Below are 20654 nucleotides of genomic sequence, written 5' to 3'. Positions count from 1 at the left end.
ACTAGAGGGGTTGCTCCAAAATGGATGTTTCCCCCTAAGGGGAGACTAAAAATAAACATTGATGGTGCTTACCGGAGCTCTGATGGGAGAGGTGGCATTCGGGTTGTAATCCGTGATGATACTGGCAACTTCAAAGGAGCATGGTCCAGAATGATCCCTCATTTGAGTTCAGCTCTTCATAGTGAAGTTGAGGCCTGCAGAGCAGGATTGCTTTTAGCACTTCATCAGGGTTGGAAGGAGGTGGAAATAGAGAGTGATTGTTCCATCCTTGTTGCTGCCATGAATAGCCAAGCGGAGGATAACTCAGAGGTTAGTCGAATTCTTGATGATTGTAGAGACTATATGCAAGCTTTTGATTATATTAGAATTCGACATGTTTATCGTGAAGCAAATAGTGTAGCTAATAGATTAGCGCACTTTGCTAGTCTAGATCATGTTGTGGATCTTTCTTTAGTTGAGGCTCCTGATTTCTTACAGGATGTTCTCTATGAGGATATTTGTAACGCAACTATGCATGCTCGGGGTATAGGTATTACGTCCCCCCCCCCCCCCGATGCGGCAAAATATTATTAATAATAACATAGGCGTGGGGATGAGCCTCCCAGCTTGACTGGGTTCCAAAGCCCATTAATTTCAAAAAAAAAAAAAAAAAAAATGAGTAGCTTACCTAGTTGTGGCTCCATGGCAAAAATAGCTTCAGTATCAAAATTCTAAGAATCGTTCTATGCGTTTTGACTTTGAAAAGTGAAAACCTTATGGCTGCCCGATCTCAATTCTTTTCTTTTTATAGTGGTTGCTAAGGTTTGATTTAATTGTTGCACAAATATTGTTATTGATTGTAATATATTTTATTTAAATTTTCAGATTCTCTTCAAATTGAAAAGGAATGTAATAAAAAGAAATTAGAAATATTATATTTTTATAGTATAAATTTTCATTAGTTGAGCTTTAACAAACGAGCCGAGTTTTAACAAGCTAGGAAAATATGAGCTACTCACGAGCTAGACGAGCCGAATATATCCTTGCTCAAGCTCGGCTCGTTTTTTTGTCGAGCTTAATATTGAGCTCAAGCTTGGCTCGTTTATCTTACGAGCACGAGTCGAACGAGCTAAAATCGAGCCGAATACGAGTCGAACACGAGCTGTATCGAGCCTACTTACAGCCCTAATATTGGCATTGTCACGACAGGATAGTTTATCCTAGTCCTGATATGATGATCTGTCTACTAAAGACTTCACACGAATATTCATTCTTTTGAGCGAAACGAAGCAAGAATCAAAAGCTGATTCCTGGACTGAGTGTGACCGCCGCCGCTGCCTCTAGGGCCGCCGCCGTCCACCACCAGCCTAGAGCTGATGACGTCCCTATCCATGACACCATGGATGGCGTCCATCATGGTGATGGCTCCCCAGGTGATACTGCAATCACCAAACTTTGCTTCCAATAGCGTTTACGTTCCTCAGGCCCAACCAAAATCCTCATTGGTTGCTTCTAAGGCCTCTCGCTCATTCTATAAAGCCTGTTCCTCCTAAAAATTAGTACCGAGACCGTCCTATGAAAAGGATACGACAATACTCATTTTGTTCTTACATAGAATCCGAGGAGATTCTGAGGACTGATTCAACTAACTTGCAGACGTTTAAATATTTCATGATGTTGGTTGACACGCAAACACGCTGGTCACATGCTGTGCCATTGTCCACTTGTAATGCTACTTATGCTACACTCCTAGCACAAATTATATGGTGACGGGCTCACTCCCCGGATCATCCCATTCAGTCAATTGGACTTGACAATGCTAGAGAGTTTACATCGAAGGCTTTCGATGATTACTGCATTGGGACTGATGTTGGACATCATATTCCCATGTACACACCCAAATGGTCTCGTAGAAATGACTATGATGGTAGCCCGGACATTGATAATGGGCACCAATCTCCCTATATTTGCTTGCAGGGATGCAATATCGCATGCAACTATGCTAAATTGTCTACGACCCACCGCCACTCAATCTATCTTTGTGTTACAGCTAGTGACTGGGTAATGGATACCAGTATCTCGTACTTACGCATATTTGAGTGCACCATATTGTGCCAATTGTGCCACCACAGCACACGAAGATGGGTCATCACAGACGAATGGATATATATGTTGGATATGAAGCTCCAACAATCGTCTGCCACTTAATGCCCTTGCTAGGCGTTCTCTTTACCGCTAGATTTTTGGATTGTCACTTTGATGAGACAGTCTTCCCGCTGTTAGGGGAGGATAAGAACACGGATGTTCAGCAGGAATGACAAGAATTGTCGTGATTTGTCCCTACTACGTCTCATCTGGATCCCCGCTAAAGTGACGAGATCACACATATCTGCTGCAAATATGCCTGCAAGTATGGACGTCCCTACGAGTGGACGTAGCGCCACTGCCTATGCGATAGAGAGTGGCACTCTGGCGTTACAGGCCATGGCCCCAGCTAAGATGCGTGGGAGGCCCGTGAGTTCGAAGGATACTTTGGCATAATCCAATCCTTTGATCATCGACACTCAAAATCCGTCTCATGAGAATGTTCCGGATTATGGTTATCGTTGGGGGACGTCTCAACCTCAGAACCTATTCTTGAGGATATAGAGCTCTATGAAAATTACACTAGTGTACATGAGACGTGGAATAGAAACTCCATCATGAGTTTGTTGAGTCTGATGATATCGAACCACGCTCCGTTGATGAATGAATGCCAACGTAGAGAAAATTGGCCTACATGGAAAGATGCGATCCAGGTGAAGTTGGATTCTCTAACGAAGAGTAAGGTATTTTCGGGCCAGTGATGCCGACACCTCCTAACATAAAACCTATTGACTAATGGGTCTTCGTTAGAAAGCGTGATGAGAAACAGAGATGGTAATCTCGCCATCGCCTTATGGTGCAAGGCTTCCCACAAAAATGCCCTGGAATCGACTACGAGGAGACATATTTTCTCGTCATGGATGTCATTGCACTCCACTACCTTGTCAGTTTAGTAGTTTTCGAATAACTGAACATGCAGCTTACAAATGTGGTCACTACGTATATCTATGGGGATATAGATATGGAATATACATGAAGGTTCATGGTGAACTTCATTTACCCAAACAAGTGGCTCTGGACCACGAAGCGCGTTTGCAAAGAGGTTGAAACGCTCACTAAGTGACTACTTGATTGGGAAGGGATATGCCCGCACGTTTCCATGACAAGTTCCAGATTCTATTGCGGTTCATGTTGGTGACCTGATCTTCATTGGAAGCCCTCAATGAGTTAAGGGAAACCGAAACTGCTGAACACTTGGAATCCGAGTTTGAGATGAAGGACCTTGGGAAAACACGGTTTTGTCTCTGTTTAGAACTTGAACACCTTGAAGATGGTTTCCTGATTCATCAATCAGCTTATACCCAAAAGATGCTTAGGCGTTTCAATACTGACAAAGTTAAGCCTTCAAGCACCCCAATGGTCGTCCATAGTCTTGATCCAAAGAAGGATACATTTCGTCCCAAGGATGATGACAAAGATGTGCGCAGAAGTACCCTACTTGAGTACAATAGGATCATTATTGTACTTAGCTCAATGCACAAGACCGAACATCTCATTTGCAGTGAACTTGTTAGCTAGATATAGCTCTGTGCCAACGTGACGCCATTGGACTAGTGTAAAGATATCTTTCGATACTTGAGATGTATGATTGATATGGGCTTGTTCTATCCCTACAGAAAGATGATAAATTTGAACCCATCACACATTAGGAAAGCCGCCAACACTGGTCTGCCTCCTCTATCCCCATCCCAAAATGACATTAGTGTTTTGGAAGGTTTTGCTGATTCTGGGTATCTCTCTGACCCACGCAAAGGTAGTTCCCAAACTGGTTAAGTGTTCACCATAAGAAGACTGTGATACCTTGGAGGTCAACAAAATAGACCCTAGTTGCTATATGTTCGAACCATGCAGAGATTAGTGCTCTTCACAAAGTAGTTTGTGAATGTATATGGATTGGATCCATAATTACGCATGTTTGAAGTACTTGTGGTTTGAAGTCTACCATAAGATGAGCCTACAAGCATTTATGAGGATAATGCTGCTTACTTTGAACAAATGAAGCAAGGCTACATCAAAAGCGACAACACCAAGCATCATTAGCAACAACAGATTCCCTCAAGATCAAAGTGAACTAGGTTTGATTTGAGGACGATGTGGCAGACTTGTTCATTGAGTCATTGCCTAAATTTCACTTTTGAGAAACATGTTGGTAGCATTGTTTGCAAATGTTATCTGAACTCCCAGGATCGTAGTCATCAGGGGGAGATGCAGACAACAGGGGGAGATGTCTACATGTATGGTCTCGAAACGTGAAGGGTGTGTTGTACTCATTTTGTCCTTCGACCGAGGTTATTGGGTTTTTGTTACTCGACAAGGTTTTTGACGAGGCAACCAGAGGAGCATCGTGTTTGGGCGACACAAGAGGGAGTGTTTGAGGACATCTAATTTGTGTGTTTGGCCCAAACTCTAGTTACTTGTCCAAGTTGTAATTGGGTTAGTCTTACAGATATCTTTAGAGATATCCTAATCATTGTACGATTCAATTTTCTTGTAAGACTCATATACTCTGTTGTAATCCACTATATAAAGAGACCCCTATTATCAATGAAAGACACTACTCATTCTCTCCCAATTTCAGTTTTCCTAAAACACTTACATTTTTTTTTCTTCTCTCTATCCTTATTTATATTTTCATATGAGTTGACAAAGTCCAATAGCAATTGAAAAAAGATGAAGGTCTAAATATTAAATTTGGAATTCCAACTAGATACACTCTAAAAAAACTAACTAATTATATGGTTAAACTATGCATCAACTTTTACAAGATGTGCAACTTCTTTGTGGCATCTTGAAAAGCTTTTTCAAAGTAGTGGAATGTCAATTGCGTATTAAACATGTTTGATATGCTACAAAAAGAGAGAAGCAAGCCTTCGCCCTCTTAAGCTGTCTGGGTTTTCATACTTTCCTCCCTCAAAAGAGTTTTGAGAGGGTGAATGCTGGTTTGAACAGGGCCTTCTCACTCACCATGACAATCTCAATTGACTTTAGCTGTTCTGGTGTTCTAACATGAAACTTTGAATGTCCATTTTCGATGAATTAAACTGAACTTTGAATGATCTATTTCATAGATGAACCCATTCAAAGTAATAGAATAATCACCCCTCAAGGTGAATAAGGTGGTAGTAGTAATAGATTTATGCCTATAAATCTTTCACATGTACATTCTAGTGTTCTATCGAAATTAAGAAAACTTCTGTGTTTTGGTTGTCATATTCATCCATTACATAAAGATGCTTATAAAGAGATGAGGATTGTCGTTGGAAAGGTGTTTAATGGTTCATCATAATGGGTTTATTAAGGCATGCAAATGCTGCGACTAATCTTGCTCTTGGTATTGCTTTTATCTATAATTCTTCTAGATTGTGCTTATGAACTAAATCTCATCTTGTGGATCTTGAAGCAAATGGTTCTTAATGTTTTTGTACCCTCAGTAACAAAACAAAAGGAAGGGTTCCTAAAATTATGATAACAGTTAAATTAAGTCTTCCCCATTTTCGTTTTAGATGATTTCTTTTGTTTCAGCATTGGAAGTCATGCTTCTATGTCTATTAGTGTTTTATTTGTTTTGGAAGGCAGGATATTGTCTGCCCTTTCTCATCATTGGTACCTTATTTTTTGAAGGGGTAGGGTATATCCTCTCCTCATGCTTGTATCGTTCTTTATTTTAATAAATTTTTACCTCACTATTGCGACATTTGATTAAATTTTTTATTTATTTCTATAATACTTCTAGATTGTGCTTATGAACTAAATCTTCCAATCTGAACAAGACCGATGGTTCTCATACTTCTTCAGTCTCGGGATGTGGAGAGTGCAGCACCTGAGGGCTGGACCTCTGAAGTTGATGAATTTTTTGAAGGTAGATCCCATCTTGTGGATGTTGAAGCAAATGGTTCTTAGTATATCTCAAAAGTTAGTTTAGTAACATATTCAAAAAAATCCCATATTTGTAGAATAGGCTAAAGAGCTGTAGTATACAGAGCATCAGAGATAGTATAAATGCGGTACAAGTGGAATTTTCTCAACCTATTCTATGTCTAATTATATATAGATAGAGACCGTAAGGTATTGCTTCATGAAACCTCAATATTGTATCATCATTGGTACAAGAATATGAATTACAGCTTCATTGATCTGGTTAAATTTAAACTTTTGCTCAGAGCCTAAGAAAGCTTGTTGTCACTCTCCAAAATTTAGTGATAACCTAAGGAATGTGTTATCTGTTGCCTCCAACAACACTCTCTAAGCTAATACAGTTGCGTGGAGCGATTATGCTCGAAATGGTCATAGGCATGTCTAGTTCTTAAGAATAAGAACACACTTGAAGCTAGCCCCAAAACAGATATGCACGCCCACCACACAAATGTTAGAAAATAGCAGTTCCTCCCCATGCACACTATTGTATCAGCTGTTAAGATGTTGAGGCCTGTGCTTACATTGGCATCGTAAACAATTGCAGCTAGAAAACCATAAACAAGTGAACCGAGTGGTATGTTTGTAATCAGAATGTTGTGATTGACACCTACGCTGTTAGGCCCGAACAACTCTGATGTAATGGAAACAGCAGCAGCAAAAATGAAACCAGAGCTCAATCCGATCAGTGCAGTGCCAGCGTGCAAAGCCATGGTACTGCCTGATGCAGCAAGCAATATGAAAGCAACTGGGGTTGGCAAAAGTGCTATGGTTAGCCACCCTGTCCTTGCAAAATAGAACTTCCTGCACAGTTGGTAACATTCAATTTGTTAGTTTTGTTAAGCGAAGGCCAAAGCTATTAGTCTCATTAGATCAAGGTGTTACTACTTAAATCATATGTACGGACTAGACACTCCATGTCTCTCCAATAAAGGTGGCATCAACCCAAAGCGTACATAGGTGGCCGCACCTCTATTGGAGAGGCGGCCAGCAAGGTGGTCAGTAATTGGGCTCCAACCTAGATTAGGAGAAGTGTTCTTTCAGTCCCTTGTTTTCGTCAGATAGCAACTTTGGTCCTGATGTACGTTATGATTTCTCGCAATTTCGGTCTCTTTGTTGAACAATCTTTGCAATACTGGTCCTTTTTGTCATTTCAATGTGAAACGCTGAAGGTGATTCTCAGGAGCAAGGTACATTAATCTTAAGTTGCAAAAGAGGTGGGACTTCAAGTGACCATTTACGCAAGTCGTTTCATCGTCAAAATGATGAAAAGGACCAGCATTGAAACGATTGCTTAAACATAAGGACCAAAATTGCGAAGTCAAAACCCATGGACGAAAGCTGTATCTCACCACAGCACCGGACCAAAAGCACAATTTCCCTTGCTTCAGTCGTACGTAATTCTCAAAAGGTGTTAGAGTTGGAAGTTACTTACGCTCGTATGTAGTCGGGTACAGCTGATAGCAACCGGCCAAAGAATGAGAAGGATGAATAGAGAGTCACAAGTGTTGTGGTATTGGAGCTCTGCCCTAATGATTGAGCTATCTGTCCAAGATTGTTACTGTAAACAAGACCAATGGTACCCCCACAAAAGTATGCAATGTAGTATAGCCAAAAATCCAACCTTCTCACAAGCAATCTTGCCGAGTGCTCTTCTCCAAGCATTGCCAATTGATCCTTTCCCACAATTGTTCCACAACACCCTGTGTACTCTGCAGTCTTGTTTCGAAATGACAAACTTTCAGCAGATGCACCATTACTGACCAGAAGGTGAGAAAGCGATCCATTCCCATAAATACTAGGCTCGCGGCTCAGCAGCTCTTTGTGAAGCTCTAGATCATCTACATCGACAAGAATGAAGCCTGAACCTTCAATGCGGATGTTAGAGTGAATGGCACGACGAAACCAGTCCCGAGCATAGACAATGCCAGGAATACACAAAGGGAAAATGAGTAGGAAAACGGCTCCACCCAAGAAGACGCGAGCAGTTGCTGTGTCAAAAGAGGACGAACCAAAGAGAAGAAGGTAAATGCCAGTTAGAACAGCTAGGATATTCAAAAAGAGAAAAATGACGGAGTCACGACGAACTCCATCAGGTGGAAGGGGGTCGAGAGAGGGTTGTCGGAGAATCGGAATCAATGCTGCTACAGAAGTGAGAAGGGGAATGACAGCATTCAAAATGAGATATAAAGAAGTAGAAGAGGAGTCAATTGCATCTGCAGCGAGGTTGTATAAGGCCGCACTTACACCGTTGAAGCTCACTGTGAGTGATATTGCTAAGGGTTGATTAGCCGGAAAATTCCGAATGCAAAGAACGAAGCATACTGTGTTGAACCAACAGATGCTACACCCAGCCAACAAACACAGAAGAAACATCTGCAGGCCATGAAAGTCATACCAAGAAAATCAAATTATCATCTACCAAACTATCACAGTGGCTCAAAGTCATAATTAAATAATTTTTAAACAGTCCTAAATTAATCAGCTATACCATTCAAAGAATTAAAACTTCTTTATTAATAATGAATCATCTAGTCATCTATCACATGCATACGTGCTCCTACGTTGGTATCTGATTAAGATTGATAAACAATACAGCCCGCTATCTATGGATCCATCACATGCAATGTTTCAAAGTGTTTCAAAGTTTGGTTGGAAGATTAGTTAGGTATTAATGTAATAGACAGAAGCACCAAATAGTTTGATCCTGGCATATTTCACTATATAGATTCATTTGGTTCAGGAAATAAATTACATTATAGGTCTTCTTTTAATTAGAATCATCAAAAAACAAAAATTAGATTGATTTTTTGGTACAACCATCATAGTCAACCAGAAGGGAAGATGACAATGGTTTACTTTAAAACCTAAAGGAAAAGGAACAGAAGTAATAATAGAGAAAAACAAAGGAAAGGAAAATGCAACGAAATGTGAAAAAAACAAGATAAAGTAAAAGTGAAAACAAAACCAAATATTATTGACAAACTCTAAGAAGTTACCAACTAGTGTCCTTCCAACAGTTTTGCTGGTCCTTTTCAATCATGCAACGATGCTTTCGTACACTTTTTGTTGAAATGCAGACATTGATGTATAGTTTCAACAATTCTATTTTCGACCACAAATTATAATATCATTTTTCTTTTTGAAGCAGAAGAAAGGAAAAGAACAAAAAGCCAACTGATCTCTGCCTAGACCCTATTGCCATACGAGTTAAACTTCTACGAGTAGAGAAAGTTCAAACATTTTCTTTTTTGGTCATACACTAGTTCAACTACCTCTTCCTATTTACTATTAATAACAAGAAGAAAAACGGATTTTTTTTTTCTTTTTTAAATATTCATTCACGGATATTTGAATTCATGACTTTCACGTCACATCTTACCGCTAAAAAGAAATAGATAAAGGCTAAATACTGATAACAGTCTCGTCATACGACTAAATGGTATCTTTACGTATATTTTTGTCAATAACTACCAATTAGTTAATGGACCACTGGAAAAATCCCCAAACACGTACAGAAAATGACTGACAAATCTAAGAGACTAGTGAGGTAAATCAATACGATGGCCCACTGGGCCAGGCCCAAGAGAATTATGAAATCTAGCATTTAGTATTTTTTGTTGGTATAGTAATCTTTTTGGCAGACCATCTTCTAAAAATATATTTAAAAAAATAATAATAATAATAATAATAAACTCCTCTAATTGAGCCAAAGACGCAGCGACACCCCCCCTCCGGGCATCGAGCACACCAAATAGGTGGGCTTGCCCTCCCCGCATAGTCTTTTCCATACACAAGGCTCGAACTTGAGACCTCTGCCTCAAGTCCCTCAACTTGCTTAAGGAGCACAGTCAACTTGCCAACTGAACTGGGTATCTTCTAAAAATATATTTAAAAAAAAAAAAATAATAATAATAATAAACTCCTCTAATTGAGCCACACAAAGTGACAAAACCCATCTGAAACTTGAAAAGTTTAAATATATTATTTTCTAAAAAGCTGATAGTTTATATACATTAAAAAAAAATTTCAAAAAAAAAAAAAAAAATCAAAGTTTCATAGTACCATACCAGTCAGTCTCTCACTTCAAAATTCTAACTAATAAGTTGCAGCTAAGTGGGTGCTCAACATTTATGACTGGTATCCGAGTGAATGTTTGTTAAGCATATGAAATTGAAGAAAAAAAAACATTTTAATCAAAATGAACCCCAAAAATGAAAAAAGAATAAGAACCAAAACAGAAAGAACAAAATCTTGTAAAAAAAAAAAAAAATCAATAGTGTTTGGATTAAGAGTTCAAACCACGGATATCACGCAAACCCCACATACAAATGAACGGCAAGGAGAGCTTCGTTTTCTTCTCTCTTTTTGTTTCTGATATTGACAATTTATCCTCCAAGTAAAAATGAAAGAAGAAATGTAGAGGCCGAAGAGTTTTCACTTTCCAGTGTCAAGCAACAGAAAAACAGTACGTATTTGGAAAAAGTCAAAAAACAAGTGGTTGAAGTTGAAGTTAACCAAGTCATCATCCACAAAGTTCTAGAGGTGTCTGACCAAAACAAAGTAAGTTGTAGAGGTGAAAATAGCCTAGATTTTGCATCAAACACAAAATCAAAGAAACCCATTTCACACTTTGGAACAATAACCTAAAAGAAAAAAAAAAGTATGTTACACTTACTTGAAATGAAATCAAACCAAATTAGTAGATGAAATCAAATGATTTCCAAATCCAAGAACAAACACAATTACACAAGTACCAAGTTATGGATGTTTTAGAGAAGAAGGGAAACGTACATACCACGATATAAGGCAAGACGATGATTTGGCGGATGACGAGCCATTGAAGGCCGTAACCGACGAACCCCATGAAGGCGGCCATGAACAGCACAACCCACAAAGGAAAGTACATCAAGGCCAAACCGGAGGACCACCCGAAAACCTTCCCCAAATCCGAGGCCGTGGCCAAGTAATTCAGCTGGACTTGCGAAATCCCCAGAACGGATTTCAACACCGACGAGTAGGACGAGAAATCGAAGTTGGTTCCGGTGAATGCCTGAATCCAAATCGTCGCCACCAGAATCATCCATTTCCTCGACTGACCCGCCATGAACACGAGAAACGCTAGTTTGTAGTAACTGGTACGCCGGAAAACCTTTTGCTGCGACGACTGCGGCGGCCGCGGCTTTGGATTGCTATGGCTGCCGCTGCCGCTGTTAATGCTAATGGGTTTGTTACGTCTATCTGATGAGGAGGAGGAGGAGGAGGAGGAGTGGTCTCGACGTGGCCTCATTTATAAACCTACGATCCCTCTCATTTATATGCATCCACAGACTCCGTTATTCTGTGTAATGAGTCATAGTAGTAATGGTTTCGATCCTTGTCATCTTCTAGCTTCTTGTTTCTTTTCTTTGTCAATCAATTATTTGATTTGAAATTGGGGGTTTTTTCATTGGAGAGCAAAGGCTGGGTGTTGGGCAATTTTGTTTTCTCAGCGTAATAATTCAATAAAAGATAAATGTTACGTGATTATGACGCAACAGTTCTGTTAAAAGATATCATGTTATTATGCGATTGTTATGCAATTTTAACACGTACAATGTTTTAAACTGAAATGTTCTCCACTTAACACATGGCTAGCTATAACTGTCTCATAAGAAGTATTTTGTTATTCAAGTGACATTTTTCTCATCGCATGATAATGCCAAGTGCAAACCAGTAAAAACTAGTGCATGTGATTCTAACATATATAATCTTTTAGTTACTGAACCATTCCACACTTAATATATGAGTAAAACAGACCCACAAAATACATATTCTTAAGATAGATTATTCCCATCACGCACTAAATGTGAGCGATATAATAATCTACTTAAAAAATATCAACGGGTCTTAATAATAATAATTAAGTTCAATAACATTTTTCCACGTATTCCATCGAATTCACAATTTTTCATCTTCTTTTCTAAAAAAAAATTTGAAATTGCAAACAAAATTAGCTAAAAACTTATCTACTTAATTTGTCTTCATCGTATACGTCTAAAATTAAACTCTCGAAAACGATCATGGGATAGATCTTACAAGTTACAACTCATTCATTCTGTAATACTCCATACATACGAACTGAAACGTAAAAAAAAGGAAAAGACTGTACAAGATTTTTCTTTTCTTTTCAATGAATGATTGTTTTGCTTGTACGTTGTATAACTATTTTCCCATGAATGATCGACAGAGACTGAGGATCTAATTCAGGTTAAAGTTGTCACGCCCCTGATTTTTAACAAAAATAAAAATTGATATATATAATCCCATAATTATACATGCGTGAACGTTCAGTCATCAATACAAATACCTGGAACATCTTTCCCTTAAAACAAGTATATACTGATGCCCTGAACCAATCCAAGTTAATATACACTCGCTCCACAGAGTTATATATTACACAAATTTACGAATTAAATTGTCATCACAAAATAAAACGTAAATGCTCCTCAGAGCTTACTACATAGCGGAAGTCATACACTGGCAAAGCCAACAAAATTTTCTTCCTACCCGTTCTGCTGCCAACAAGCTACCTCAGCTTCAGCCACGATTTTCCTGACCTGCAGGATTAACCCCTACACCGTTTGAATGGTGCACCGGGGTTGCCAAACAACAAACCCGGTAAGCTTTTGCAAGCCCGTATGAGTAACTCATGAACATCAATCAACAACTCACATCAATCTACTTAAGGAACACATGCAACCATGATTCCTTCTAACATTCCATATCCTTTCCACAGAAAGGACAACATGAGTTACCTGCCGTGACAATGTTCTATTTGCTAACTTAACCATCAAGTAGCAATTCAAGCCTCATCTAGACAATTAAAGAAGAATACCATCGGAACTCTCCTTTAAACTACATACCTATGAGTCTCCAGCAACCTCGACCGTTACTCCCATAAGCTATCATGGCAGATAGACTAGATCTCTATTGAAATCTTAATCACTCGTCCTACCAAGGACGTGATTACCTATTTCCTGCCTTGGTCAACATCTGCGACCTGTCACCATCTGTGACATATGACCTTCAGACCCCGTCCGGTCTCAAAGTCGAACGTTAAGTAAGTCACACCTGACCTAAAACGTTACTAACATCTAATTTCGGCTTTCCTTATCCCTGCTCACCATTTGTGACCCTTGGTACAAAGACCAATACATTTAAATGAGTCACGCTTGACTCAAAAATGTAACATCAAACTCAATACATTTCAACAATAGAAAACATCTTTTTCCACAATATTGTTTCCATGAAAAGTCACATTCAACAATAATATAAGCATCATCATGCATATTATTCATCAAATACCATCCACAAGAATATGTATATATTTCACGTAAATATATATATACGTAGTCATTCGCTCAGGAATGCCTACTAATACAAACTATAGTTTGCAGTTAAATAATTAACGTCAAAACAATAATGGTACTTCTGTTCATAAAGATCCTTGTGAGATTTACTCACCTCGAATTCCCGCTGCGTCTTCAACCAAGAACAAAGCGGCCAATCCGCCAATTAACCGTCCAAATACTTCGTCAAGTACCTAATCACAAACGGTTTCCACTTAATAACGATTCACATTTGATTTAAGTCCGAAACCCCTGTTTTGAACTAAAATCCCCAAAGTGGCGCCAATCGAGGGAAAACCACATCCGAGACCTCCCAAAGTCTCCGGAATACGCCCACGATCGATATGACCCAAACACAAGTTGATCGGACGCTCGAATCCTCACGGATCGAATAAATCGATCAGTATGAAACCGTAAAAATCATAACAAATCCATACGAACTCCAAAATTTGCATATTATATATCGAAACGATTGTATCGACGAGTAGAAGACATATAATACCAGAAACAGTCCCATACATGGCCGGAAAACCGCCGGAACGCCGCCACAGAAGAGGGCGCACCGCCGCCGGCCAAAACTCAATATTTCACAAAACTCCCAACATCAAAAAGCTTCATCTAAGCATGCTTGTGAAATCTCATAACTAGCTCGAAGTCAGAAAACAACCATAAGGGATCGAAAACTACCTCACAAAGCCGTGAACAGTAATCCAAACTGAGTTGATCGAGTTTTCACGTGAAACCTTCCAAACAACCACTACAGATCGCACAAGGAGGCTGCTGCGAACTCCCCAGGCCAAGGTTGAAGCGCCACCGACGTTGGAAGCCGAAAAACCAATCGGGTCCAAAAACACCCAACTGCACCGCCTTGCAGCGCCGCCGTGGAGGAGAATCGAAGCTAGAGGACACCAGAGGGACGACCAGAAGGAGGAGACGAACTGATCTGGAGAGTTTTCGTCGCCGAAGACCGCCGCAGTTCGCCGGAAAAGTCGGGTCGGATCCACCGGGTTCGGGTCGGGTCAGACGGAAAACTCAAATAGTGAAGGTATCGACCGAGAGAGAAAAGAGAGAGAAAAAAAGGTTTCCGGAAATGGAAACTGAAATTATGAAAATAATTTTCGATTTTCTCTATTTATACTAAAACGGAAACTTCTTCCGATAGCCATATCTTTCTCATACGAACTCCGATTGCCGCGTTCCGCATGTCCACGAACTCGTATCGACGCGCTCTACAACTTTCGTGAAGGAAGTTTCCTGGGAATCCCAACGTACAAAAATTCAAACTTCACACGACCCCCTAAACTGTGAAATTCAAATAATTATACGGACGAAAACCATTCCACTTCACATACAATCTACGAATAAAGCACAATAACAATTATTCGTACAACTGATCCATTATTAATTACCAAAATTAAATAACATAAATACAGGTCATCACAAAAGTGGCACCATGTGATATGACAGACCAGAGGCATCCAAGAGTCCAAAGTGCTATAGATAATTCGTGTTGTGTTGGGTCAGGTCGATCAGTCACCTCAGTCACGCACCCTAGTTACTACCTTGTGTTGGGTCAGGTCGATCAGTCACCCTAGTCACTACCTTGTGTTGGGTCAGGTCGATCAGTCACCCTAGTCACTGCCATGTGTTGGGTCAAGTCGTTCTTTCTAGTTTCTATCCTTGTCATCTTCTAGCTTCTTGTTTCTTTTCTTGTCAATCAATTTTTTGATTTGAAATTGGGGTTTTTTCATTGGAGAGCAAAGGCTGGGTGTTGGGCAATTTTGTTTCCTCAGCGTAATAATTCAATAAAAGATAAATGTTATGCGATTATAACGCAACAGTTCTGTTAAAAAATATCATGTTATTATGCGATTGTTACGCAATTTTAACACGTACAATGTTCTAAACTGAAATGTTCTCCAATTAACACATGACTAGCTAGAATTGTCTCATTAAGAGTATTTTGTTATTGAAGTGAGATTTTTCTCATCGCATGGTAATGCCAAGTGCAAACCACTAAAAAATAGTGTATGTGATTCCAACACATATAATCTGTTAGTTACTGAACTATTCCACACTTAATACATGAGTAAAACAGACCCACAAAATACTTATTCTTAAGATAGATTATTCTCATCACGCACTAAATGTGAGTGATATAATAATCTACTTAAAAAATATCATCAGGTCTTAATAATAAAAATTAAGTTCAATAACATTTTTCCACGTTCCATTGAATTCACAGTTTTTAATCTTCTTTTCTAAAAAAAATTTGAAATTGCAAACAAAATTAGCTAAAAACTTATCTATTTTGTCTTCATCGTATACGTCTAAAATTAAACTCTCGAAAACTCATGGGATAGATCTTACAAGTTACAACTCATTCATTCTGTAATACTCCATACATACGAATTGAAACGTATAAAAAAAGGAAAAGACTGTACAAGATTTTTCTTTTCTTTTCAATGAACGATTGTTTTGCTTGTACCTTGTATAACTATTTTCCCATGAATGATCGAGAGAGACTGAGGATCTAATTCAGGCTAACGTGGCACCATGTGATATGACAGACCAGAGGCATCCAAGAGTCCAAAGTGCTATAGATAATTTGTGTTGTACGTGTTGGGTCAGGTCGATCAGTCACCCTAGTCACTACCATGTGTTTGGCTCTTTCTCTGTCAAACCAATTTTAAATTGATGAAGAAAAATGCACCTCGTACATATGAATTACGATCACACATGAGAGATCAAATGGAATCCCTACTGATGTGGGACGTATTCAATTTAAAACTTTGTGATTAGTTAGACCTAATAAAACTAATTCACCATTCACGTGGATGGAGCAAACTTAGGGTTCGGTTCTAATTAGGTAGCGATCTGCCTTTGGGCTTATGGTTATGGATTTGATTAGTCTAGTGCTCATGTGAGAATCATGGAAAGTTTTTATATGGAAGACTCCAAGTGATCCAAGAGTACGTTTCTAATTTGGGTAAACCAACAAAACTAAGCTAATTAATAAACCATAATGGATGAGTTCTCCTATTCCAACCATGAAACTCAAAATATGGAGAAGACATTAAAAAACAAATATTAAACTTTAATTTTCGGGTCCGTCAGGCCAAAATGTTTCAATCGATCAAGAAGCTAGATTTCCATACATAAAAGTTGGGGGGGGGGGGGGGGGGGGTGTGGAGGTTAGGTTTTAATAAAGGGGAATTTGATTCTACACCCAAATTCACACACCCCTTTTAGAATAAACCCATCCATAATAGTGTTTTAATATACACCCAACCAATTAATTAGGTTTATTCAAAATAAAAAAAAACCTATTAAATAGGATAAATATTAAAACTCAATGATTTTAGAATAAACTCCTTTCAAAAAAAAATATATATACCATAATGATTTTTTTTATTTTTTATGACAAACCATAATGATGGATTACATTTGGTTTGGCTTAATTAGTGGAATGTTAGAAGCGTGGCACATTACCTAATGGTCTCTTTCAGTGAATTTTAGTTTGGCCAAAAACTTGGTTGGATATATATAATAATGGATGTTAGGGGCTTAGAATGCTCGGTCTGACTTACGTGTAGGTCTTTACATACTACTAGCTTATTACTTGTATGCAGGTGTCACGCCCCGAATTTCAAATAAAGAAATTTGAATCCGAAACGCAATAACTTAACAAGCCTAAAAAGAACACTTAGAAAATTTTTCATTTAAACTAAGCAACAAGACAAACCGAACTCATAATGTCAATACCGACTCGTTCTTTAGAGTCACATATTACATTACAGAGAGTTTACAAATTAAACTGAACAACAATTCAATAAGTAAACACACCCACCACAGTCACTACACAGCGGGAGACTAAAACCAAAAGTACACTTCTACGTCCAAGGTACGACAGCAACAAAACCTCAGCTTCGACAACGGTTACTCGTTACTCTGACCTACACAATAACCCTTACACCATGGAATAGTGCACCGGGTTGAAACAACAAACCTGGTAAACTTTTGCAAGCTCGCTTGAGTAAACTCAAACAACCACAAACTCACATTTTCGACCCAAGAAAACAAATCAACACAATGATTATTCCCAAAATCAAAATCCTATTCTTTTTAAGGAAAACACAAGTCACCACCGTGACAAAACAAATCATTTGTAATCTCAACAACAAATCCAAGAAATCACTCTTCTTTCCTCTCGACAGGAAGCATTTATCATCACAATAACATGATAAAACATTTCTCAACTCACTACAAGTCACAATCACAACTGCACTCACAAATTAAACTAAACACAACCAGTAATCCCTGCATAAAAAATTAGTTCATGAGATCACCATAAAGTACACAATCCAAAATCATAGTAATCCTTGCGTGTAGTTTAGTTAAGGAGATTACATTAAAATTAAACAATAGAAATCATTGTAATCCCTACATATAGTTTAGTTAAGGAGATTACATTAAAATCAACAATATAAATGAAAAAGGAAAATAAATAAGGAAATCAAACAACTCTTGCTAAAGCCAAGAAATCACCATTTTCCACTCAAGTGAAAACTCCTACATTTTAAATATAGCACCCATGTCCCTCTTGGACAATAAGAGAAAAAACACACCCAAAACTCTCTTTTACAAACATGTACTTTGAGTGCAATAACATAAAGTTATCTCCCAAGCAGTACATTGGCAGACGGGGTGATTACATGCATGCATTTATATGCACGTAATTACATTCAAAACACATGAATTAAGTTAATCCTTAAGTCAATTATTATGTAATTAATCCACTTTTATTTATTTTGTACAAAATAAGCGGAGTTACGGAAATTGTGAGAAAATGAGGCGAAATTGGAGCTAATTGAAATTATCAACAAACGAACGAAAAGTCAACAATGGTCAACAGGTCGATGCAAGCAAATATGTGAAAATCATTGATTTGAGCTCGGAAAAAGCAAAAGAAGAAAAAGAAAATTGAAGCAAAGAAAATGTTGTATTAAGTAATTATTTGATTAATTAACCCTTGTATTAATTAATTAAGAGATTAATTAATCAAGGGATTAATTAATTATGCTCAGCCAAATGTCCCGTGAGCAATTAAACCATAATTGCTTGCTTAATTAGGTTGAGGCAGTTGGAGACTACCACGTGCTTGATTGCCAGATCATCCCTCTCTTTCTTCTTGCCCACTCCCATGCTGCCACATGGCAGCCCGTATCCCCCCTTTCCTCTTAGTTACGAAAGCAGCAGCGACCCATTTAAAAGGAACTTCTCCCTTGACAAACAGACACGCACCGAGACCACATATATATTCATTCAACCCTACCTCTCCCTCACCTGCCGCACACCCATTCATCCTTCTTCTCCCAAACAGTGGCCGCACACAGCAGAAAACCCTATTCCGTCTTCCTCACCAATTTTCCTCTCCTCACCAAGATCTACCTCACCAAGATTCACACCTCCTTACCAAAATTCACATCACCAAGATCTACCTCACTAAGATTCCATCTTCTCATCAATTCCACAAATTTCAAAGGGGGAGCTCAAGCATCAACAGACTAGAGCTCTAACTGATCGTAACCACTCACCCGGCATCCTCAGACCAAAACATTTAAAAAGTTTCACATGAATCAAAATGTTACACTCAACTCAACCACCACCGTGATAATAGGTCCTCAGACCGAAAATATTTAAAAACTCTCACATGACTCAAAATATTACACTCAATTCAAGGTACTCTTCAACACAATAAAAATCAACAATTGCATGATATATTGCAATCCCAAAAAGAGTAAATGCTCAAAACAATAACCCGAATAAAACCACAATTATTATACTTCTCACAATATCACACCATCAAGATATATATTTAACGTGTGTATATATATATAGTCATTCACTCAGGAATGCCACTAATATACCAACTATAGTTCACAATCACAAAACTCAAGAAAAATCATTTTTATAATAAAATCTCATTTTAACTTACCTATGAATCGTAGACGATCAAGTTCATATAATTTAAAACAAATATTTATTTTCAGAAAATAATTTCACAGTTAAACAAATAATTCTGAATGATAAAGTAACTCCGTTCATAAATGAACCTCGTGAGATTTATTAACCTCTAAATCTCGCTGCGTCTTCACACGCCCCACGAGATAAAGCTCAAAACCATCAACTCCGCTCAAAACAACTTCGTCACGTACCTAGCTAGTCACATCAAGGTCACATTTTAATACCACTTGAGGTACGAAAGACTCTAAGTTCGAAACACGCGAACTAAAGCCCAAATACTACTTCAATCGAGACAAAGCATCATCTGAGACTGCCCAAAGTCTCGAAACACTCATACGATCAGATCGTCCAAACAAAAGGACGATGAAAAGGTGGGATCCTCACGGATCGAAAACCGAGATAATCGAAACCACTAAAAACCCTAACATGCTCATACGATATCCAAATACAATAAATCATATATAAAGAGCTCGTATCGATGAGTAGATGATAACGAAGAAAACATAAGCACAAAGCGTGGCCAGATGCGCCGCCACGCGCCATCAGATCAATCTTCAAACCAGGTTGATCTAACCGGTCAAAATGAAGATAATAAAGAGAGGAACAACTATCATACCTTGAGCTAAGGCAGAATCGACCTAGATCAAGCTAGAACAAGCTTGAAAAATCTCAAACGTTGAGTTTCAACTCATGATTCCAGCCACCACCCTTCGAATCAAGCTTTAAGGCTGATATGGTTGTGATCTAGAGGAGGCGAGCTTCAAAAAGCGATATGTTTCAAGCCCAACCGCCACCAGAGTCAGAAAATCCGACCAGGTCCGCCATCGTTGAAACCTAGCTGTTCGATCTCCAGTTTCCAGCGATAATTGGGGGCGACTACCACCAAAGGGAAAATGGCTACGATGAGGCGCGCCGATCTCGGTCGGTGGCGCTGCTGGAGGACGTCTAGTGTGGCCAGACAAGTCGAGTCGGGTCGGCGGCGAAAAAAGGAAAGTTAGGGTTTCTGAGGAGAGAGAGCGGAGGGAAGGGTTTCTGAAAATGGAAATCAGGAAATTGTGAAAATATTTTTGGAAAATTTCTATTTATAGGAAAAATTTTCAAAAATAGAAAATCTTCCGCTGACCATAACTTTTTCATATGAACTCTAATTTTCGCGTGCCGCATGTCCATGAACTAGTATTGACGCGCTCTATGACATTC

The 20654-nt window shown here is 38.7% G+C and overlaps 1 protein-coding gene and 1 long non-coding RNA gene across 2 annotated transcripts; both read right to left on the bottom strand.

The window, feature by feature from the left end:
- Window positions 1-6190: 6190 nt before the first annotated feature.
- On the bottom strand, window positions 6191-11509 carry LOC133743205 (protein NUCLEAR FUSION DEFECTIVE 4-like). Its single transcript, XM_062171059.1, has 3 exons — window positions 10835-11509; window positions 7472-8412; window positions 6191-6840 (listed from the first exon to the last, which is right to left on the bottom strand). The coding sequence occupies exons 1-3, from the start codon at window positions 11324-11326 to the stop codon at window positions 6372-6374; spliced, it is 1902 nt and encodes a 633-aa protein (XP_062027043.1). The 5' UTR covers window positions 11327-11509; the 3' UTR covers window positions 6191-6371.
- An 823-nt stretch (window positions 11510-12332) lies between these two features.
- On the bottom strand, window positions 12333-13623 carry LOC133742855 (uncharacterized). Its single transcript, XR_009862798.1, has 2 exons — window positions 13543-13623; window positions 12333-12650 (listed from the first exon to the last, which is right to left on the bottom strand). It is a non-coding gene; the product is annotated as an uncharacterized LOC133742855 (long non-coding RNA).
- Between the last annotated feature and the right edge of the window lie 7031 nt (window positions 13624-20654).

Source organism: Rosa rugosa, chromosome 4 (assembly GCF_958449725.1).
Source record: "Rosa rugosa chromosome 4, drRosRugo1.1, whole genome shotgun sequence".
In the NCBI taxonomy this organism is placed as follows: Eukaryota; Viridiplantae; Streptophyta; class Magnoliopsida; order Rosales; family Rosaceae; genus Rosa; species Rosa rugosa.
This window is presented reverse-complemented; position numbering and strand designations above follow the sequence as displayed.

What these genes read in the sequence shown, in the direction of transcription:
- LOC133743205 (XM_062171059.1), bottom strand. Translation starts at nt 11,326, where the DNA reads ATGAGGCCACGTCGAGACCACTCCTCCTCCTCCTCCTCCTCCTCATCA. An exon ending in TCGTCTTGCCTTATATCGTG is followed by an intron (nt 8,413 to 10,834) that starts GTATGTACGTTT and finishes CATGGCCTGCAG; the next exon opens with ATGTTTCTTCTGTGTTTGTT. An exon ending in GTACCCGACTACATACGAGC is followed by an intron (nt 6,841 to 7,471) that starts GTAAGTAACTTC and finishes CCAACTGTGCAG; the next exon opens with GAAGTTCTATTTTGCAAGGA.